This window comes from Oncorhynchus clarkii, chromosome 1 (genome assembly GCF_045791955.1).
Source record: "Oncorhynchus clarkii lewisi isolate Uvic-CL-2024 chromosome 1, UVic_Ocla_1.0, whole genome shotgun sequence".
Taxonomy (NCBI): Eukaryota; Metazoa; Chordata; class Actinopteri; order Salmoniformes; family Salmonidae; genus Oncorhynchus; species Oncorhynchus clarkii.
In genome coordinates this window covers 80,997,059-81,021,915 of record NC_092147.1, presented here as the reverse complement: position 1 = coordinate 81,021,915, position 24,857 = coordinate 80,997,059, and the positions used below count along the sequence as shown (strand labels likewise).

The window sequence follows — 24,857 nt, the reverse complement described above, 5'->3', positions numbered from 1 at the left end:
CATGCTTTGTAAGTAGGAAAACCTGCAAAATCGGCAGTGTATCAAATACTTATTCTCCCCACTGTATGTTGGTAAAGTATGATCAATGGTGTTAAGGGACAGTTTAATTTGAGTGGAAACGTTATATTTGACAGCCTTTTCCTGTGTCTTAAAGAGACAGATCCTAGAGCAGCAACAATGCAGAAGGAAGAACATTAACATTCTCATTGGCTTATTATCATTATTATATCTGGTACAGTTCTGGAACATGATGTACTTTTCTGATGCTAAAACCTCAAGCTCAATATTATGATAATGATAAAGAAGTCGACAAATACTTGGATTTTACTGACGTGAATAAAAGTAGCAGAGCTTATGCAAGCATTATTATTATTTGTCAAATTTGTAAAAAACTGTATTTAAAATACAGGGGAAAAAAAGACCACATTATTATTGCCCAGCCTTGGACAGCTTTCAGTCGGGACTCAAACTAAAACACTAAATGCATGAGACATCGAGACAACAAACGGTTCACCACAATGGCATTGTCCCCATTTTCTTCATACCAAAACCAGAGAGGAACATCTATAAATATAAAAGCAGTACCAGTCAGAAACACTATCCGAGCCCTTAAAAACATCTATAGATTTTTATACGGTAATTCATTTAAAGGTGCTTTAAAGTAGCACAGTGTGTTTATGATGCCTGTGATGTGATTTATAAGAATACTGAGTCACTCCCTCTGATTACAGTTGTTTGCACCGTTGCCCTCGCCGTGACCTCACAAGTCACAGCTACCAAATCGCATAACATGCAGAACTTTTCCCTCTGTTTTCAAAGCTGGTCGGTCCAAACACTGAGTGAACGAGCCGACGCTGAGCCGACACTTCAGGTCTATAGACTGTAAGAACCGACAGACAGAGGGAGACTGTGTGATCCATGCCGTCCCTGACATGGGGAAGACAATTCTTTCATGTGTTTCAGTTTCTGACTGAAGAGTGCAGGGAGAGAGAGTCAGAAAGTAGTGCTGGATATTTCCTGTTGCCTAAACACTTGAAACAAAAACCTCAATAACAAGATGATTATAGAGACGTACTATAACAAGCATGAATGGTCATGTTCTGAACTGGCCTGTCACAATTAAAAGAGATTAATCTCTGTTATGGCTCTGTTGTTTTCAGTGAATTGCATTGTCTGGAGTCCATCAGAATGCCATCCATAACATGAATTAACAATGCCCAAACACGGCGAGCAGTATTGTGTGGTATGTCACGCTTAAACATCTGGTTGCTTTTTTTCTGCCAACTTTTTCTGTATTTTCTTTTTTCCATATGTAGAAGCTGTATAACCTGTAAAGTATCCGTCACTAAATCGTATTATTCTTAATACCTATTTACTAAATCGAATTATTCTTAATACCTATTTACTAAATTGTATTTTTCTTAACACATGTTACTTCAAAATGAAGAACAATGTATCAAAAATATCAACAATGTCTCAAAGGATAATAATGATGTACTTCAATCAATCTATAACCTTATGTGAGAATGGAAAAGAAAACATCCAGTACTTGAGTGTTAGCACAAGCTAGTCTGAGGCCAATACAGGGTAGGACTCATGACATGGAAACACATCATCTATCATTAGAGTTGCAAAAATCTTTCGGGAAATCCTAATTGGATGTTCTGCTTATTCCCTACTGATTCTGGAAATTTTTAACCAGATTTTCTGGAAAACCAGGAAATGTATGAAAATGTACTGGAGTTTTGCTTCTCCATTCACAACATTGTCCTGACTTATAACCTATACAGAAGCAGAGCAAAGAAAACATTGGACATGATAATAATAATAACCTTTACTTAACTAGGCAAGTCAGTTAAGAACAAATTCTTATTTACAATGACGGCCTACACCGGCCAAACCCGGACGACGCTGGGCCAATTGTGCGCCGCCCTTTGGGACTCCCAATCACGGCCGCTTGTGATACAGCCTAGATTCGAACCAGGGTGTCTGTAGTGATGCCTCAAGCACTGAGGTGCAGTGCCTTAGACTGCTGCACCACGCAGGAGCCCCAAAAGTAATAATATAATTGAAATATTTTAATAAATCTGGAAATATATCAATTACTAGGCTGAGAGAAAACAGTATGATAAACTTGCTTTCACAGCAATCTGTTTGGTAGTATGTTCTTGTTGAGAAGCATATTCTGGAATGTATCCATTACAATGATTCAGCAAACCCACTACATCCTCAAAGCGCTATCAAATCAACTCAAACTGTATTTGTCACATGCGCTCAATACATCATGTGTAGACCTTGCTGTGAAATGCTTAATTACAAGCCCTTAACCAACAGCACAGTTCAAGAAATAAAGTTAAGAAAATATTTACAAAATAAACTAAAGTAAAAAATAATAAAAGGTAACACATTAAAATAACAATAATGAGGATATATACAGGGGGTACCCTGTGGCCATTTGATTAATTGTTCAGTAGTCTTATGGTTTGGGGGTAGAAGCTGTTAAGGAGTCCTCTGGTCCTAGACTTGGCGCTCCGGTACCGCTTGCCGTGTGGTAGCAGAGAAAACAGTCTATGACTTGGGTGACTGGGGGTCTTTGACAAATTTTTGGGCTTTCCTCGGACATCGCCTAGTATATAGGTCCTGGATGGCAGGATGGCTTTTGGTCTAGGCTATCCGGGAGGATGCTGTTGATGTGAGCCATAACCAACCCTTCAAAACACTTCATGGCTACAAACGTGAGTGCTATGGACGGTAATCATTTAGGCAGGTTACCTTCGCATCCTTGGGCACAGGTACTATGGTCTGCTTTAAACATAAGTATTACAGACTCGGTCAGGGAGAGGTTGAAAATGTCAGTGAAGACACTTGCCAGTTGGTCCGCGCATACTTTGAGTACACGTCCTGGTAATCCATCTGGCCCCGCAACTTTGTGAATGTAGACCTGTTTAAAGGTCTTGATAACATCGGATACCGAGAGCGTTATCACACAGTCGTCCAGTACAGCCGGGGCTCTCATGCATGCTTCAGTGTTGCTTGCCTCGAAGAGAGCATAAAAGGCATTTAGCTTGTCTGCTAGGCTCACGTCACTGGGCAGCTCACGTCTGGGTTTCCCTTTGTAGTCAGTAATACTTTTCAAGCCCTGCCACATCCGAGCCGGTGTAGTAGGACTCAATCTTTATCCTGTATTGACGCTTTGCTTGTTTGATGGTTCGTCTGAGGGAATAGCAGGATTTCTTATAAGTGCCCGGATTATTGTCCCGCTCCTTGAAAGTGGCAGCTCTAGCCTTTAGCTCGATGCGGCTGTTGCCTGTAATCCATGGCTTCTGGTTGGGATATTTATGTACGGTCACTGCGTCGTCGATGCATTTATTGATGAAGCCGGTGACTGAGGTGGTATACTCCTCAATGCCATTGGATGAATCCCGGAACATATTCCAGTCTGTGCTAGCAAAACAGTCCCGTAGCGTAGCATCTGACCAGTTTCGTATTGAGCGAGTCACTGGTACTTCCTGCTTTAGTTTTTGCTTAAGCAGGAATCAGGAGGATATAATTATGGTCAGATTTGCCAAATGGAGGGCGACGGAGAGCGTTTATGCATCTCTGTGTGCAGAGTAAAAGTGGTTTAGAGTTGTTTTCCCCTTCGGTTGCACGTGACAAGCTGGTAGAAATGAGGTAAAACGGATTTAAGTTTGCCTGCATTAAAGACCCTGGCCACTAGAAGCTGAAACATAAGATATTACAATTTTTAATGTCCCGTAGGCAGGATAATCTTGATCGTAGATCATCCATTTTATTTTCCAATGATTGCACGTTGGCCAATAGAACTGATTGCAGTGGGGGTTTACTCACTCGCCTACAAATTTTCAGAAGGCAGCCCGACCTCCGCTCCCTTTTTCTCTGTCTTTTCTTCATGCAAATGATGGGAATTTTGGCCCGTTCCCGGGATAGCAGTGTATCCTTCATGTCAGACTCATTAAAGAAAAAGTCTTCTTCCAGTTCGAGGTGAGTAATCGCTGCTCTGATGTCCAGAAGAGACAGTAGCAGTAACATTATGTACAAAATTTGTAAAAAAAATAAGTTGCAAACAACACGAAAAAACAAACAAAATAGCCCAGTTGGTTAGGAGCACGTAAAATGTCAGCCCCCCCCGCACCATTCTACCATCCATTCTATCGCATGTTGTTTGCTATGTTTAAAGATTAGTAATGCGAAAAATGCCACAAGATCATGTGTAGGCCTATAATACACAATCATGGCTCTCAAATCATGTGGTCTACTTCAGATATTTGGACTGCTTTCCTCTGTGCAAACTTAAAGTGAACCACTGCAGAGTAAAGCAGGTTAACATCAGCGGAGGGAAAAACAGAACTGAAAAGAACCACTTGAGGACTTTCCTGGCTCTGTCACTGTCGATTCCACTGAAGAGCCGTCACCCTGAGAGCAAGGGCTCATGGGAGACGAGAGCTGGCTCTAACTGCCCAGCGATGCAGTCTGCTTCACATTACACGCAGGATGTGGGGAGAAAAACTCATGTCCTGGGCTCTAATATCAAGTCAAACTCTCTAACCGAGCAAACTGTAGTGACATCCATGGAACCATTATACCCCTGACGTAGCTACCAAGCTGTGTTTAGTGGTAGGGGACTGAGCGTTTACTTCCTTCACTGTGAAATGTACTTTAACATGCAGGACAGGGAGTAAAATCTTATAATACCGGTCAAATCCGACATGGCCTCTCTGAGTGGCGCCCAGGATTGCAGAAATACAGAACGGGATTTCAGAGTGTTTTGATAGACCTGGTCAGTTTAACTTAAGGTTTCAACAACATGATGAGGGCTTGGTGGTGGTGAAGCAGGGTATTTTCTCCAGGCCAGAGCAGTCTAAATGTCTCTATGCGGTCTAGAGCCATCGCATTCCATGACCTTCGAGTCCTCAAAGAGAATTATCACATTATGGCATTCCAACACGCCCAATTTCCCAAAATACAGCTCAAGGCATTCCCACTCTCTGCATCTCTCTTCTCTGTGTCTGTCTGTCTGTTGCGGTCTGGGAAAAACACTTCAATGGCCTTCACTCAATTTACTTGTTTATTTCAGGTATTTGGCCATCCCTCTTCCCTCTTCTGTCTTATACTCCCTTTGATTATATTAGTCTCTCTCTCTACTTTAAAAAAATATCTCCCTCCCTCTATATCTGTCTCTCTCTCTCTCTCTGTTTGTCCCATTGCTCATCCTCTCCACTCAGGAAATCCAATAAGACAGAGACCCAATCACGCTGTCTTCATAACTATGGTGCAGGAAGATGACCTCCCTAGCTAGTGTCATAAACATAAACAACAACACAATGAGACACTGAGGGTGTTATGTATTTCTAAGGCCAAGTGGTGCATGAAAATACACTAAATTATCCTTAGGCAGACAACTTATCCACACATAAAACTACTTTTACTGCACTTACTGTGTTTTATACGATTTTGCTGGGCATAGTCTACAGGCCATACTAAAGTACAGATGTTCTATCTTAAATTGATCACTGTTGTCGCGGATACTTTTCCTGCACAGCAGGAAATGCAAATTGTAGTCTATTCAAGGTTCAGAAAGGTTTTTAATGTTTGTAATTACCACTTTAAAACAAAAAAAAATTCCATTAATTATTATACAAATAATAATTCACATTTCCTGTTGCTGTAGGATTATTTTCCTGCTGTGAGAAACTGGTCAAATTAAGATAGAACACTTGTATGATTGTATAATACCAATATAGGTTTGACATTGACATCACCCAACGCCAAACAGAGTTGATCTTACAACAAATACAAAAAATACATCAGTCTTATACCAGATAGGACTTGTTTTTTACATGCGTGCTTTCTCTAAATGTTCCCCCGAAAACATTGAGCAGACATCCAGCTCTCTGGACATGATTTAGTAGACATGGAAAAAGTTCAGAATGTTGGAGAAGTGGATATAATTTAGTAGACTTGGAAAAAGTTCAGAATGTTGGAGAAGTGGATATGATTTAGTAGACTTGGAAAAGGTTAGGGCTAGACACCCTTTTCTCATCTGAATTGACAACTGCAATCTGGAGTACATCTGGGCAGCGAGGAGACTGAACCCTCGCCAGGCAAGGTGGGCCATGACGCATTGTTCTGGCTGTATGACACAGAGGAGCGGCCCGTGGATCCCACTCCCATACTCCCCGCCTCCTGCCTGGTGGCGCCGGTAGTGTGGGAGCTGGATGCGGACATTGAGCAGGCGTTATGTGCAGAGTCGGCTCCCCTCCAGTGTCCAGCTGTACGTTCCGTCTGCTGTCCGCGACCGTCTGATCTATTGGGCACACACGTCACCCTCCTCTGGTCATCCTGCAATAGGTCAGACGGTGCGCTGTCTTAGTGGGAAGTACTGGTGGCCCACTTTGGCTAAGGATGTGAAGGTTTATGTTTCCTCCTGCTCGGTGTGCACCCAGTGTAAGGCAACTAGGCACCTGCCCAGAGGTAAGTTACAACCCTTACCCGTTCCACAACAGCCGTGGTCGCACCTGTCGGTAGATTTCCTGACCGATCTTCCTCCCTCACAGGGTAACACCACGATCCTGGTCGTTGTGGATCGTTTTTCTAAGTCCTGTCGTCTCCTCCCGTTGCCCGGTCTCTCTACGGCCCTACAGACTGCGGAGGCCTTGTTTACACACGTTTCCGGCACTACGAGGTGCCATATAGTGTCTGATCGGGGTCCCCAGTTCACATCTAGGTTCTGGAGGGCGTTCATGGAACGTCTGGGGATCTCGGTCAGCCTTACCTCAGGTTTTCATCCCGAGAGTAACGGGCAGGTGGATAGAGTTAACCAGGATGTGGGTATGTTTCTGAGGTCCTATTGCCAGGACCGGCCGGGGGAGTGGGCAGCGTTCGTGTCCTGGGCAGCGATGGCCCAGAACTTGCTCCACCACTCCTCCACTGGCCTCTGTCCCTTCCAGTGTGTATTGGGGTATCAGCCGGTTCTGGCTCCTTGGCATCAGAGTCAGACCGAGGCTCCTGCGGTGGATGACTGGTTCCAGCATGCGGAGGAAACATGGGACGCCGCCCATGTTCACCTTCAGCATGCCGTGCTGCGCCAGAAAGTTGACGCAGACCGTCACCGCAGTGAGGCCTCGGTGTTCGCACCGGGGGACCGGGTCTAGCTCTCGACCCAAAACCTGCCCCTCCACCTGCCCTGTCGGAAGCTGGGTCCGCGGTTTGTGGGGCCATTTAAAGTCCGGAGGAGAGTGAACGAGGTTAGTTAAAGGTTACAGCTTCCCCCCAATTACCTCAGGCCGGGGGTGACTGGCCCGCTCCAGGAATCCGAGGTGCGGGAGGTTCCTCCACCCCCTCTGGGCATCGAGGGGGCCCTGGCGTACTCTGTTTGTTCCATACTGGATTCGAGTACCTCGTGGACTGGGAGGGGTATGGTCCGGAGGAGAGATGATGGGTTCTGGTGGAGGACGTGTTGGATCCTTCTATGCTGCGAGAGTTCCACCGTCTCCATCCGGATCGCCCTGCGCCTCGCCCTCCGGGTCGTCCCCGGGGTCGTGGGAGGGGGGTACTGTCACGACATCCCGCTGAAGTTGTTCCCTCTCCTTGTTTGGGCGGTGTTCGACCTTGGATAGGTGGGGGCTCTCAGAGTGAGTTTTGTGCAACTGAGTAAAGTGGCCATTGTTTCTCCCGCTGTTATTGAAAAAGCTACACACTCGGTTGATATATTATCGAATATATATTTTAAAAACAACTTGAGGATTGATTATATAAAACGTTTGACATGTTTCCGTGGACATTATGGATATTATTTGGAATATACGTCTGCGTTGTCGTGACCGCTCTTTCCTGTGGATTTCTGAACATAACGCGACAAACAAACGTTGGTATTTTGGGTATAAAAATAATCTTTATGGAACAAAAGGAACATTTGTTGTGTAACGGAGTCTCGTGAGTGAAAACATCCAAAGGTCATCAAAGGTAAACAATTCATTTGATTTGCTTTTCTGATTTTCGTGACCAAGCTTCCTGATGCTAAGCGTACATAATGCTATGCTAGGCTATCAATAAACTTACACAAACGCTTGGATTGCTTTCGCTGTAAAGCAAAATTGCACTTGTGATTTCATGAATATGAATATTTTTTTGTAATATCCGCTATTCAGCGGTTGCTGACGAAAATGATCCCCGCTAACTCTGTTTCCCATCATGTCTTTGTCAGTGATTGTTTATTGTAAGTGTATGTGTACATCTGTACTGGTGTGCATCGGGTTATGTTACCCATTGATTTTTGTTATTATGTTTTCCAGTGGTTTTTTTTGTAATTAAACTGCGCCGTTGGAAACACAGTTATTTCTCTCCTCCTTCTCTGCCGCCAGTTAAACACCCTTACACTCTGTGTGTGGAGTAAAGGTGGTATAGAGTTTTTTCCCCCTCTGGTTGCACATTTAACATGCTAGTAGAAATTGGGTAAAAAGGATGCAAGTTTCCCTGCATTAAAGTCCCTGACCACTAGGAGTGCCACCTCTGGATGAGCATTTTCTTGTTTGCTTATAGCCTTACACAGCTCATTGAGTGCGGTCTTCATGCCAGCATCTGTTTGTGGTGGTAGATAGACAGCTACTAAAAATATAGTGTGTAAATAGTGTGGTCTACAGGTTATCATGAGATACTATTAGATTGTGACTGTTTAAAAGTATACACAGACCGCCACCCCTTGTCTTACCAGAGGCGGCTGTTCTATCATACCGATGCAACGTAAACCCCACCAGCTGTATGTTATTGAAGTCGTCGTTCAGCCACGACTCGGTGAAACAAAATATTTACGTTTTTAATGTCCCAGCCTTGCTAATGATTCAGTACTACACAAATATGTTTAATTATTTATTTACTAGCTAACTAAATAATAACAGGATAACATACACACTTATTACATGAGACAAAGTTCCCTAGCGGACTTTTACAAAATGGTGGCTTTTTACACAACAACATGAAAAGGGGGAAAGAGAGAGAGAAGACACTTATCGTCAATACTTTTCAGAACTATTCTCACAGTAATCATAAAGTTTGCACACAAACTGCCGCCCGTTTGGAATGAGAAATCATTAATGTATTTTCGTGAGTGCCTTTGTTTGCCGTTTATCTCTGTCGGAACCAGCCCTCCTTAGGAAGGTTGTTGGCCTTTTAGCGGCAAGCTGTATTTCTCTGATTGTCCAAAAGGGGTCTCCCCTTTCCTGTCTTCTACTTTTGTTCACTCTGGAAGACAGCTAGCCAGCCGTGTCGACCGTTCCCATTGGTGATGAGCATAGTAGGATAGTCCCACTTAGGTTCGCTTTTCAATAAAATATTTGACTCAAATCAGCTAATCAGCTGTTTCAGTGATTGTTTAAGAGGGGGGTTTGTTTTCCCCATCGTGTTGGTATTCAGGATTTGGACCATGATGGACATGACCTGCAGCTCGCCGTGTCTCTGGTCTAAAGGAAGGTGAGTTTATTTCTTCACCTCGTGTTGAACGTTCCAACTAGTTCAAACGTGTAGCTCCCGCCTTACGTTTCCTGGTCTAATGTTAATTTCTGTTGGTAATCATTTTAGGCACTCTGGCCAAAGGGCAGGGTTCCGTCGGTCTGACATGCTCTCTGACCTTACCGGGGTTTGGCTACTTACTTATGCACAGTTTATAGGCGATAGATTCTCTTATACCTCCTAAAATCACATTCATATCTTAACAAATGTACTTTCATCCTTTTTCATATCATATGCACAATGTATTGGATGGAAACTTGACCTATAAAGGGGTTATACTTTCCAAGTTACAGTATTTCGTCCATACAATTTTTAATGACATCACAAAATGAAAACCAATATAACATTAGTTTTCTATAGCTCCCCGCTGACCATTCCCCACATTCTTGTGTTAGAATTGTTGCTCCATTATTCACATTTGACTGTGTTAGAGTTTCGGGGGGGAAAAGTCTGTTAACACTGGGGGAAATAAAGTCTCCTTCTCCTGTAATTTACAACAGGGTGGGAACTGTCGACCATCCAGCAGCTCCCTCCCCCCCTCTGTAGGCGAGAGAGAAGCCTGGTGAAGGTCATCCCCCACCTGTCTGATCTGACCCATTCTGATCAGTCATGACACTTCTTTAACTTTGATTGTACCCTAAACATTGGTATTCAGAAACAACCACAGTATTTACACAGTAACTCTCACAGAAAGAGAGAGAGAGTGTGAGGGAGAAGAGAGGGAGAGAGGAGAGAGAGAATTTAGTGAGACTAGAGAGAGTATTAATTAGTGTTAATATTTTTGTTCAGTGTAATTACTGTCCAGTGTAACTGTGCTACAGTAACTCCAGACACCAGGCTCCTGTGTTATGAAGGGACGCCCCACTGTACGAGACATAAAAGAAAACACAAATGTCTAATTACACCATCATCATCTCTTCCTCCCTAATGCCTCGTTTGTCTGCACCACTCGTTAATTGGTGACCCGCACGATTGGTCAGAAACACAATGGTTCTGATGATGGAGCCAATTAACCTGCGGGGAGGCAGGTTGTACACGTGCCCCGCCGAGAGGGTTATGGCTGCCACATCATGCTTCATCGGACTCAAAACAAACTGTTATGGTGGAAACCAACACCCCAAGAGGCAAGGACCCAAGCACGGGATGGGACGTTTAGAACCACACGAGCCCAACTCTCACTCTCATCACGGTCGCTGTACCACTTTAAACAAACAACTTATAAAAGCTTTGTAGAGTATTCATAGGTCTTCATAAGTCCTACATAGATACTTCACGAATCACTTATGAGCAAAGTCCAACTACATAAAGGGTGTATGAAGTCTGTATAAAGGTTACACAGTATATTGAGTCAAAGGCTACTAAGGTGGAGCAGAAAAAACTGCTGTACTGCACTGTTGAAAGTGTGTTATCTACAGTATTTAAGTAAAGGGAGATAAACATAATGGGACATTTCTATCTGATAATGTAAATAGCATGTTTTGCTATTTACTCTGACACAAACACATAGAAATGACCTAGCTTGATAATGATCAGCCATATCTAACTCTGTGACAACAGAAGCAAGCGTTGCTGCTACATTGGCAAGGCTTTGTAAATATACTGTAATCCTCCAAAGTGACTTTTGCCTGCCAACAAGCATTGTTAAAGCACTCTGCTTCTTCTCATATGAAGTGGATGAGCAGTGTTATTATTCTACTCCTCTAAATCTAGCAAACATGCCAGAATGGGGTTAACTTATTTCCTTGTTTTCTTTTCTTGCTCTGCCATTTGCACGTTGAATCAAGAGAAAAGAGTCATATGAACGGACACTAAAACACTGGAATATTTTGTCTGAAATTATATTTTTTTCCATGCACCCTGTATTTCTACCTGATTTCTCCATGCACCCTGTATTTCTACCTGATTTCTCCATGCACCCTGTATTTCTACCTGATTTCTCCATGCACCCTGTATTTCTACCTGATTTCTCCATGCACCCTGTATTTCTACCTGATTTCTCCATGCACCCTGTATTTCTACCTGATTTCTCCATGCACCCTGTATTTCTACCTGATTTCTCCATGCACCCTGTATTTATACCTGATTTCTCCATGCAACCCTCAGTCTGTTCGAAACGAATCATGCCCCGTCATTGGTTGGCTTTGTTCTTACCTCCCAGACTGCTCTCAGTCTGTAAGGCCCTGGGGACCTTGGGACGGGGCAGCCTCGCTGATCCAACCAGTAAATATTTAATGACCTTGTAATTACATGGAATCAAATCTTAGCAAAGCTATTCATTTACACCCCTCTGAAAGAGGAGGGAGGGAGGAGAGGGGGAAAGGGAGATGAGGGGAGAAGGGTGAGGAGGGTTACATCTATGAAATCCCAAACTATAATTAGTCTGGCCCTAACGAGCGAGGGAGGAATAAGTGCATGGTTGAGAAAAATGAAGCGTGTACGTGAGATGTCGCTCCGATGGCCAGCGCTGTCATGCTCCGCGACGCTGCTGCGACTGGACAGCCGCCCGTCCACTTTGATCTGGGCTTATGCATACGGAATGAGGTCAGACCGTGGTCACATACACAGAGAGACACACACACGCATACACACACACACTCATTAAAGAGAGTCCCCTCAGAGGGAGGGAGAGGGGGCACGGTAAGGGCTTCTGTTCAAAGGGCTACCACACCAGGACCCCTGCAACGGGAGACTGACACTCAGACACGGATGAAGAAAGGAGGACAGGAAGGAATGAAAGAGAAGGAGGGGGAGGGGGGGGTTCACTGCTTATACACATCACTTAATTATGGTCTTAATAGGGTTAGATGGATTAGACAAATGATTGACCCCAACGCGAGGTGAGGGAACTATTAGATAATCAGCTATATCAGAGATATAGGATCTCTCTCATCACACTGCTAATGAGGGGGACTCCATTCAACCCTCTGAATGGCTGAAAAAGAAACAACTAGTTCTTTATTTCCTGATAGGTTCCATAAACTGGGCAGTGAATATTCACTTAGTGTACTCTAGTTTCTCTGGACTGGAAAGCCCTAAATATGTCTTCTCCTGGATGAAGAGCCAGTACCTCCTATCAGGAATGTAGCACCTCATTCAGTTACATACTTCAAGACACTTTATACTGTATCTAACTTTCAATTGAGATTCTCCATTGGAAGTGCTTCTTAATCCAGGGCCAGGCCTAATCTGTGTCCGGAAAAGCAGCGGTATTACAATAGAAAGTGTGCACTCACCCCCATGTCTGATGACTTGGGTTTAACCACCTTCATGAAGGCTCCCCGTGCCTCAGCCTCCTGCTGTTCTGTCTTACAAACCTTCCTAGTGTCTAGGAACTTTAGGGTGGGTAGCTTGTGCAGAACAAAGTACCTAAGGAAAAACACACACATGCAAAAATGTTGGTAACACTTTTTGCTAACAGATATGACATAAAATATGATCTACAAGATATGTACTTTACGTATTACACCATGAAATGTCTCAGTTGACTGTACACCAAAACATATAACACACACTTTACTTTATAGAATAAGGGAATTAACAATATCGACAGAAAAACAAACGAATGTATACGTACGATGATTTGAGTAAAAAGTCCTATATTACGATAGAAACTGAACACATCTAGTGAATACATAATCAAACCACAAGATGTGGTTGGTTATATTGTAGTTAAACATCATCTTCCAGAGTTTAGCAACTTGTTCATATCCACGTACAAAAGCTATTATGCAAATGAAATGACAGAAATTCCAATTTGTAAAACGGGACATATCAACAAACAACTTGAAAAGACTACTTGTTTACTTAGTAGAGATATAATGGCATTGCCATCTATCCTTCCATGCAATAACCTTCAAAGTTGATAAAAATAAGGGCAGAAATATAAATAGAACGAAAGGAGATACGCCCCATCTGCCAGAGCTGTCATTCCTGTAACATCACAGATATCTTCTCTAAGCTTTCAGACACTATCTTTCATTGGGAGGGAGAGGAAACATCAGGTTGATAACGGCTGGGATACGGAGATGACAACAGATCCATTCAGAAAGCAGGTGGGAACAGAGGACAGCAGAGGAAGGGAGAGGAGAGGATGACAGAGGAGATGAGGACAGAGGAGAAGAGGACAGAGGAGAGGAGAACATTGGAGAAGGACAGAGGAGAGGAAAACAGAGGAGAGGAGAAAAGAGGAGAGGAGGATAGAGAGGAGAGGAGAACAGAGGAGAGGAGAGCAGAGGAGAGCAGAGGAGAGGACAGAGGAGAGGAGAGGACAGAGGAGAGGAGAGCAGAGGAGAGGAGAGCAGAGGAGAGGGGGACAGAGGAGAGGAGAACAGAGGAGAGCAGAGGAGAGGAGAACAGAGGAGAGGAGAGCAGAGCAGAGGAGAGGAGAAAAGAGGAGAGGAGGACATAGGAGAGGAGAACAGAGGAGAGAAGGACAGAGGAGAGGAGAACAGAGGGGAGGAGAACAGAGGAGAGGAGAACAGAGGAGAACAGAGCAGAGAAGAGGAGAGCAGAGCAGAGGAGAAGAGGACAGAGGAGAGGAGAGCAGAGGAGAACAGAGGAGAGGAGGACATAGGAGAGAAGAGCAGAGGAGAGGAGGACAGAGAGGAGGAGGACAGAGGAGAGGAGAACAGAGGAGAGCAGAGGAGAGGAGGACAGAGAAGAGGAGAGCAGAGGAGAGGAGGACAGAGAAGAGGAGAGCAGAGGAGAGGAGAAAAGAGGAGAGGATGACAGAGGAGAGGAGAACAGAGGAGAGAAGGACAGAGGAGAGGAGAACAGAGAAGAGAAGGACAGAGAAGGACAGAGGAGAGGAGAACAGAGGGGAGGAGAACAGAGGGGAGGAGAACAGAGGAGAACAGAGGACACGTCCCACACCAGAGCCACCACCGCGGACAGAAGCCCACCCAGATCCTCCCCTATGGGTTTCGGTTTTGCGGCCGGAGTCCGCACCTTTGGGGGGGGGGGGGGGGGGTACTGTCACGTCCTGACCTTAGTTCCTTTTTTATGTCTCTATTTTAGTTTGGTCAGGGCGTGAGTTGGGGTGGGCATTCTATGTTTTTGTTCTATGTGTTATAGTTCTATGTGTTTGGCCTGGTATGGTTCCCAATCAGAAGCAGCTGTCAATCGTTGTCTCTGATTGAGAACCATACTTAGGCAGCCTTTTCCCACTATGTGTTGTGGGTAGTTGTTTTCTGTGTCTGTGTTTCACCATACAGAACTGTTTCGATTTTCATTTCGTTGTTTCATTTGGTTATTTTCTATTCAGTGTTCAGTTATATTTCATTAAAATGGACACTTTCCACGCTGCGTTTTGGTCCGATCTTTCATACTCCTCAGATGAAGAAGATCGTTACATCTTAATAAACCCGAAAATCAAGTTATTTCTGGTTGTTTATCAAAGTCAGCTGGCTAACTTATTGATCCTACTTTGTAGTATACCCCTCAGGCCAGAGGTGTTTTAGCAGTAGAGGAGGCACGTACACAGATACCTGCGCCCCTGTACCCGCCCCTTCGCCCTCCCACTTGCCAAGTGCCCATTTGAGTGGTGGTAAACTTAGTTTGAGTGTGTGTAGTAAGCTACCCAGTTTAAATATCAACAGTACTGCCACAGAAGCAGCACTTGAGCATTTATTTCCTTATAGAATCATAGCCGCTGGAAGGGTGCTGGAGGTAAATCAATTTGCCAAAGCTATAGAATTACTGCTATCTGTTCAGAAATAAATAAAATAATTCAGAATAGCCTAGTACACCTTGCCTGACGACAAACTGAATTCTTCCACTGCTTTATGTTCGCTACATTCTTCAGTCTGAGACTGACATCGTTGAGGTCGATTGTGGTGAAGTTAAAATGAGAGGTTTTGTACAAAACAAAGTCATCAGCGGTTTCTGGGACCAATCAGAATGGTTAGAGAACGTGTTTGCGTTCTAGAAATCATCAGGGAGGTGCTCAGATCCAGACTCATTGCGGGGAAGAAACTAACGTCCGTGGGCGTGGCATATCGTTTGGCCCGGAGCAAGGAGTTTGGGTAGCCAGGCAATACTACACCATGATTAGGCCAATAATTGAGCCACAGAGGATCAATAGCTTCTTTAAAAAACTGCCTAGTGGATTGTGTGGAGCCCAATAACAAGGCATAGCCTATAGTCTGGAATGCAAAGCAAATCTGTCAGTGAACAACATGAAGACAAAACAGGCCTTTCGCAAAATACAATCGCGGGAAAACACAGGTTGGAAAGCAAATGGCTCCTGCTGAAAAGAAAATAATCTGGGAAAGGAGGTACGGCAGGGTGGGCCAGGCCCCCTAAGGCTCGCCCATAACACTGTCCCTGGAGTGAGCTGTACATCGTTGGGTGAGTCAGTGAAACTAGAAAGCTTTTTAGGAGTATAATTTCCTCCTCATATTGTGTGTGTCTCCACACACCTAGACCTAGGCAATTGATTGATTCCTGACAAGGTGGTTTTTATTGATTTCAGATTCTCAGTTTGTCATTGTCAAAGTAGCCTATCATTTTGATAATAAAAAACATTATGCCAAAGTCTCCAGTTGTGATGAATGATGTAGAATTGCATGAAATGCATTTATAAAAGGCCACACTACTAAACATGTGTGCAACTTCTGTCAGCACCTGTACTGCTCTATGCCACTACGCAAATGCAATGATATGCATGCAAGGCTTATAAAAGCTCCAGACCAGGCCTGAGGTGTTTTAGCAGTTGAGTGACAGAGAGTTGAAACCCCTGACATTTATCCTATTGTAATACACAAAAGACTCAAATAGACGTTGTCTGACAAAGAGGAATAATTATAATTCAAGTCTCCTTTTTACAGTTCTCCTTAAAAACTTGTTCATGATGTTTGAGCGGATGGGTTGAGTGGATGGGTTGAGGGATGAGTGAGCACGGGGCCCAGTGCTGGTAGGGGGTATAGGGCACCTGAAGGAAAACTGTCCAACTGTAGGAAAAGTATTTAATCAGGGAGGAACGAAAGACCTCCAAACAAGATTATGTCACTCAAGCCAATGTGTAAACATGGCAGGTAACAACTGGTTCTGCTTCACGATGAATGTGTGACATACCCCCAGAGGCAATTTCACTCATCCCAGAGGCTTCTCCAAGACGCCGCTGACAGAAAAGAGGTATACAGAGTGGACTTTAATTCTGACTCAGGAGGCGTGCATACCATCCACAGCTTCCAAGTATATTACTCGCTAATGTTCAGTCCCTGGACAATAAAGTAGACAGGCTCTGGGCGAGGATCTACTTCTAGAGAGACATCAGGAACTGTAACATAATCTGTTTCACAGAATCATGGCTCTCTCCGGATATACTGTCCCCGTCGATACAGCCAGCCGGGCTATCAGTACATCGCATGGACAGGAAAAAAGGTAGAGGTAGAGGTGTATGTTTCACGATTAACTACTCATGGTGTGATTGTGGTAATGTTCAGGAACTCGAGACCTTTTGTTCATCAGACCTGGAATACCTCATAATGAAATGCCAACCGCATTACCTCCCGAGAGAATTCTCTTCGGTCATCGTCACAACCGGGTATATTCCCCCTCAAGCCGATACCATGATGGCTATCAAGGAACTACACTGGACTTTGTGCAAACTGGAAACCGCATATCCTGAGGCCGCATTTATTTTAGCTGGGGACTTTAACAAAGCAAATCTGAGGAAAACGCTACCCAAGTTTCATCAATACATCGCCTTCACTACTCGCGCCTCAAAAACTCTCGACTGTTGCTACTCTCCATTCCGGGACGGATACAAGGCTCTCCGCCGCCCTCCCTTCAGCAAATCATATCACACCTCCATTCTGCTCCTCCCTTCCTATAGGCAGAAACTCAAACACGAAGTACCCGTGGTAAGGACAGTTCAATGTTGGTCTGACTAATCAGAATCTATGCTTCAAGATTGTTTTGATCACGCGGACTGAGATATGTTCCAGGTTGCTTCTGAGAAAAACATTGACGTACATACACTGACTGGGTGACAGAGTTCATCAGGAAGTGCATAGGGGATGTTGTTCCCAATGTAACGATTAAAACCTATTCAAACCTTAAAACATGGATAGATGGCAGCATCCGCGCAAAACTGAAAGCAAGAACCACAGCAAGGTGACTGGGAACATGGACGAGTACAAACAGTCCAGCTATGCCCCCATAAGGCAATCAAACAGGCAAAATATCAATACAGAGACAAAGTGGAGTTGCAATTCAACGGCACAGACACGAGACGTATGTTGCACGGACTCTAGGCAATCATGTACTATAAAGGGAAAACCGAGGAAAACACAATGCCGACGACGCGGGCCACCGCCGCTCACGAGGACAGGTAGCTCTCGTTCTCCCTGTTTCTGACGGGAGTAAGACATTTAAACGTGTTAACCCTCGCAAGGCTCCTCAGAGCATGTGCAGACCAGCTTGCTTGAGTGTTTATGGACATATTCAATCTCTCCCCATCCCAGTATGCTATCCCCACTAGTTTCAAGATGACCACCATTGTTCCTGTACCAAGAAAGTTAATGTAATGAATTAAATGACAATTGCCCGGTAGCACTCACTTCTGTCATCATGAAGTGCTGAGAGAGTCTTGTTAAGGGTCATATCACCTCCACCTTACCTGACACCCTAGACCCACTGCAATTCGCATACAGGCCCCAATATATCCAGGGATGATGCAATCACCATCACACTGCCCTATCCCATCTGGGCAAGAGGAATACCTATGTGAGAATACTGTTCATTGACTACAGCTCAGCCTTCAACACTATAATACCCTCCAAGCTTGGGGCCCTGGGTCTGAACCCCGCCCTGTTCAACTAGGTCCTGGACCTCCTGATGGGCGGCATCCAGGTGGTGAAAATAGGCAATGTCTCCAACTCCAATCATTAAGTTTGCAGACAATACAACAGTGGTAGCCCTGATTACCAACAATGACGAGACAGCCTACAGGAAAGAGATAAGGGCAATGGTGGTGTGGTGCCAGGAAAATAATATCTCCCTCAACGTCAAAAGAGTCAATGAGCTGATCGTGGACTTCAGGAGACAGCAGAGGGGACCACGCCACCATCCACATCGACAGGGACTAGAAAGTGGAGGTAAAGCTTTAAGTTCCTTGGCATACACATCACTGACAATCTGAAATGGTCCAGCAACACAGACAGTGTGGTGAAGAAGGTGCAACAGTGCCTCTTCAACCTCCGGAGGCAGATGAAAGTCGTCATGTACCCTAAGACCCTGACAAACTTTTACAGATGCACCATTGAGAGCATATTTTCGGGCTGTATCACTGCCTGGTACAGCAACTGCACCGTTTGCAACAACTGGGCTCTCCAGAGGATGATGCGGTCTGCCCAATGCATCACCAGGGGCACACTGTCTGCTCTCCAGGACATCTACAGCACCCGGTGTCACAGGAAGGCCAAGCAGATCATGAAGGACCTCAGCCAACCAAGACATGGCCTGTTCACCCTGTTACCATCTAGAAGGTGGGTTCAGTACAGGTGCATCAAACCTGGGACCGAGAGACTGAAAAACAGTTTCTATCTCAAAGCCATTAAATCATCACCACTAGCCGGTCTCCACCCAATACCCTGCCATGTCACCGTCACTAGCTGGCCACCACCCGGTACTATACCCTGCACCTTAGAGACTGCTATCTTATGTACATAGTCATGGAACACTGGTCACTTTAATAATGTTTACATATGGTTTTACCCACTTCATATGTATATACTGTATTCTAGTCAAGGCCTATCCTGTATAACTATTGCTGTACATAACATTTTCCATCCTAAATATTCTACATGTATGATACATATTCTATCCATAGACTGTTCATACTGTCTATACATCCTATCATATACAGTGGGGAGAACAATTATTTGATACACTGCTGATTTTGCAGGTTTTCTTACTTACAAAGCATGTAGAGGTCTGTAATTTTTTATTTATCATAGGTACACTTCAACTGAGAGACTGATTATTTTTTTTTAATCCAGAAAATCACATTGTATGATTTTAAGTAATTAATTTGCATTTTATTGCATGACATAAGTATTTGATACATCAGAAAAGCAGAACTTAATATTTGGTACAGAAACCTTTGTTTGCAATTACAGAGATCATACGTTTCCTGAAGTTCTTGACCAGGTTTGCACACACTGCAGCAGGGATTTTGGCCCACTCCTCCATACAGACCTTCTCCAGATTCTTCAGGTTCCGGGGCTGTCGTTGGGCAATACGGACTTTCAGCTCCCTCCAAAGATGTTCTATTGGGTTCAGGTCTGGAGACTGGCTAGGCCACTCCAGGACCTTGAGATGCTTCTTACGGAGCCACCCCTTAGTTGCCCTGGTTGTGTGTTTCAGGTCGTTATCATGCTGGAAGACCCAGCCACGACCCATCTTCAATGCTCTTACTGAGGGAAGGAGGTTGTTGGACAAGATCTCGCGATACATGGCCCCATCCATCCTCCCCTCAATACGGTGCAGTCATCCTGTCCCCTTTGCAGAAAAGCACCCCCCAAGAATGATGCTTCCACCTCCATGCTTCACGGTTGGGATGGTGTTCTTGGGGTTGTACTCATCCTTCTTCTTCCTCCAAACACGGTCTCATCAGACCACATGACCTTCTCCCATTCCTCCTCTGGATCATCCAGATGGTCATTGGCAAACTTCAGACGGGTCTGGACATGCGCGGGCTTGAGCATGGGACCTTGCGTGCACTGCAGGATTTTAATCCATGAAGGCGTAGTGTGTTACTAATGGTTTTCTTTGAGACTGTGGTCCCAGCTCTCTTCAGGTCATTAACCAGGTCCTGCCGTGTAGTTCTGGGCTGATCCCTCACCTTCCTCATGATCATTGATGCCCCACGAGGTGAGATCTTGCATGGAGCCCCAGACCGAGGGTGATTGACCGTCATCTTGGACTTCTTCCATTTTCGAATAATTGTGCCAATAGTTGTTGCCATGTCACCAAGCTGCTTGCCATATACAGCGTTCCTCACTGAGTTCCCTGAATTCCTATCGGACCTTGTAGTCAGAGCAGATACTATTCAAATTTTTGGTGATTTTAATATTCACATTGTCCAACATGTCTCTGGACCTACTCACTGTCACAGTCAAACTCTGGACCTAGTTTTGTCCCATGGAATAAATGTTGTGGATCTTAATGTTTTTCCTCATAATCCTGGACTATCGGACCACCATTTTATTATGTTTGCAATCGCAACAAATAATCTGCTCAGACCCCAACCAAGGAGCATCAAAAGTCGTGCTATAAATTCTCAGACAACACCAAAGATTCCTTGATGCCATTCCAGACTCCCTCTGCCTACCCAAGGTCGTCAGAGGACAAAAATCAGTTAACCACCTAACTGAGGAACTCAATTTCACCTTGGCAATACCCTAGATGCAGTTGCACCCCTAAAAACTAAAAACATTTGTCATAAGAAACTAGCTCCCTGGTGTACAGAAAATACGCAAGCTCTGAATCAAGCTTCCAGAAAATTGGAACGGAAATGGAGCCACACCAAACTGGAAGTCTTCCGACTAGCTTGGAAAGACAGTATCGAAGAGCCCTCACTGCTGCTCGATCATCCTATTTTTCCAACTTCATAGAGGAAAATAAGAACAATCCAAAATGTATTTTTGATACTGTCGCAAAGCTAACTAAAAAGCAGCATTCCCCAAGTGAGGATGGCTTTCACTTCAGCAGTAATAAATTCATGAACTTCTTTGAGGAAAAGATCATGATCATTAGAAAGCTAATCCAAAGCTCAGTTGTCCTGAGTCTGCACAACTCTGCCAGGGACTAGGATCAAGAGAGACACTCAAGTGTTTTAGTACTATATCTCTTGACACAATGATGAAAATAACCATGGCCTCTAAACCTTCAAGCTGCATACTGGACCCTATTCCAACTAAACTACTGAAAGAGCTGCTTCCTGTGCTTGGCCCTCCTATGTTGAACATAATAAACGCTCTCTATCCACCTGATGTGTACCAAACTCACTAAAAGTGGCAGGAATAAAGCATCTCTTGAAAAAGCCAAACCTTGACCCAGAAAATATAAAAAACTATCGGCCTATATTGAATCTTCTATTCCTCTCAAGAATGTTAGAAAAAGCTGTTGCCTTCCTGAAGACAAACAATGTATATGAAATGCTTCAGTCTTGTTTTAGACCCCATCATAGCACTGAGACTGCACTTGTGAAGGTGGTAAATGACCTTTTAATGGCGTCAGACCGAGGCTCTGCATCTGTCCTCGTGCTCCTAGACCTTAGTGCTGCTTTTGATACCATCGATCACCACATTCTTTTGGAGAGATTGGAAACCCAAATTGGTCTACACGGACAAGTTCTGGCCTGGTTTAGATCGTATCTGTCGGAAAGATATCAGTTTGTCTGATACTGTACATTTCGGTGTTCCTCAAGGTTCCGTTTTTGGACCACTAATGTTTTCACTATATATTTTACCTCTTGGACATGTCATTCGAAAACATAATGTTAACTTTCACTGCTATGCAGATGACACAAAGCTGTACATTTCAATGAAACATGGTGAAGCCCCAAAATTGCCCTCGCTAGAAGCCTGTGTATCAGACATAAGGAAGTGGATACTTTTCAACTCTAACAAAACAGAGATGCTTGTTCTAGGTCCCAAGAAACAAAGAGATCTTATCAGTGGTCTTGTATGTCTTCCATTTCCTAATAATTGCTCCCACAGTTGATTTCTTCAAACCAAGCTGCTTACCTTTGCAGATTAAGTCTTCCCAGCCTAGTGTAGGTCTACAATTTTGTTTCTGGTGTCCTTTGACAGCTCTTTGGTCTTGGCCATAGTGGAGTTTGGAGTGTGACTGTTTGAGGTTGTGGACAGGTGTCTTTTATACTGATAACAAGTTCAAACAGGTGCCAGATCCCCTCTACTTCAGTAACTCTACTAAATATCTAACCCCTCTTTTTTCCAAAAGAGTCCTTTTGACTCTTATCTCCCATACTAACCTGGTCATTGGAGGGGACCTTAACTGTGTGCTAGACCAATATTTGGATAGATCCTCTTACCTCCTATTCAAGCGAATTCTTGAATACCTACATAAAAAATTCTAACTTATTTGATATATGGAGGATCGCTAACCCTATGGGTTATACTCGAATTGACTACTTTTTGGTTGATGCTAAACTACTCCCCTATACTTGTAATGTGAGGTATCATGATATTATAATCTCGCACCACAGTCCAATCACCTTCTCCCTGAGATTGGGTGACATCGTACCAAACGAGAGGGTCTGGAGGTTGAATCCTCAGCTCCTCACAGAACCAACATTCTGTGACATTTTTCTTTGATACCAACGACAACACAGAGACTTCCCCAACATTATTGTGGGAAACACTGAAGGCTTATTTGAGAGGCTGTATCATCTCCTTTCAGACTACCAGGAGTAGGCAAAACAGAGGAAAATTGGTAGAACTGGAGGGACAAATTCACTTACTGGATAGGGAGAATGCTAGCCACCCATCTATGGAGAAACGTTTAAAAAATTACCTCTTTAAAATTTGAAATAAATCAGATTCTCTCTATCTTTTCTCTATGCCAAGCAAAAAAAAAATTAGTTTGGTGACAAACCACACAAATTACTCGCCAGACAACTTCGAAAAAATGTGACCGAATGATTCACAAAGTTAAATCTGCATCTGGGGAATTACTCTCTTCCCCCAAAGACATCAATGACAGATTCCGTCAGTTTTATGAGTCTCTATATACATCTAAAGCAGATCCTAACCCCTAACCTCCTACAGAAATGTTATATTGGAGATAGGTTCATAAATTGGATCCAGCTTTTATATAGGAACCCCTGTGCGAGAATACTCACTAACAAATCATTGTCGCCCCGATTGAACCTTTACAGAGGGACAAGGCAGGGTTGTGCGCTGTCGCCTATGCTCTTAGCCCTAATTATTGAACCTCTCGCTCAGGCGATTAGATCTCATGCAGCAATACACGGCTATAATACTAAAGATACTCTAAATAAGATTTCCCTATATGCAGATGACATTCTCTATGTAACAGAACCCCAAGCTAGTATTCCAGCTATTCTTGATGTGATTAATTTGTTTGGTACCTTCTCGGGATACAAAATAAATTGTAACAAGAGTGAATTAATGCCCATACGGTTGCAAAACACCTCCTGGCTAGAACATCTTCCAGTTAAGTTATCTTCAGAAGAATTTACCTACCTAGGAATTGTAGTTACCAAACAATACGCCTTACTATTTAAAGATAATTTCCCGTCTCTGATGCAAAAACTCAAGGCAAACATACAATTTTGGAGAACTCTCCAAATGTCTCTGCTCGGAAGAATTAGTGCCATTAAAATGGTCTTCCTCCCACAACTGCTCTACCTATACCAGAACATCCCAGTATTCATACCTAAAACCTTTCGTAAACAACTGGACTCAATTATCAATCCTTTCATCTGGGATTATAGAACACACAGGATAGATAGAAGGAGGATTGTCTCTCCCAGATGTTATATTTTATTACTGGGCCACTAACCTCGCGCTGTTAAGTTTTGGCTGGATGACGCACCTCCGTCATCCAGCTGGTTTAGTATGGAGCGTGAGGAGTGTCACCCCTTCTCTATTGGTGCTGTGATCCTGTCAATCTGGAGATGTCACTTTATAATATCAATCCTATTATACAGAGCACAGTCCGAATCTGGAAGCAAATTAAAGTCCACTTTGAGCTTAGACCAATGTCATTCATGCTCCCTGTTGCCAGGAATCCCTCCTTTGCCCCCTCTAACCTTGATAACAACTTTGAGCGATGGGGAGAGTTGGGGATAAGTACCATAGGGGATTTATATATAGAAGGGACCTTTGCTTCCTTTGAGTTGCTGAGGGAAATGTATAATCTTCCCAGAAGTAACTTTTTCAGACACCTACAAATTAGAGACTATGTTAGAAAACACCTCCCAACATTTGGGAATGCTAAACCTTCCATGTTTGACGAATGCATAAAAATATGCCCCACCTCAAACAAACTGATCTCTCGTCTATATGACGCTTTTCAATCTGTTAGCACACGTTCTACAGATGCCATTAAGGCAAAATGGGAGGAAGAACTAGGGACTGACATTTCTATGGCAGACTGGGAAGAGAGCTTGGAGTATATCCACACATGCTCCATTAACTCCAGACATCGTCTCATACAATTCAAGGTATTACACTATTCCAAAACCAAACTGCTATGGATATTTCCTGATACATCCCCTATGTGTGATAAATGTCAGGCTGCGCAGGGTACACTACTCCACTGCTTTGCCCTATGCT

At 43.9% G+C, this 24,857-nt stretch overlaps 1 protein-coding gene across 1 annotated transcript in view; it reads right to left on the bottom strand.

Moving 5' to 3' along the window:
• The window catches only part of LOC139417975 (leucine-rich melanocyte differentiation-associated protein-like), a 420,419-nt gene that overhangs the window by 118,209 nt on the left and 277,353 nt on the right, over positions 1-24,857 (bottom strand). Inside the window, exon 5 of the mRNA XM_071167016.1 lies at positions 12,759-12,891. Within this exon, the coding sequence (XP_071023117.1) occupies positions 12,759-12,891 (133 nt within the window). The remainder of the gene's footprint in view (positions 1-12,758; positions 12,892-24,857) is intronic.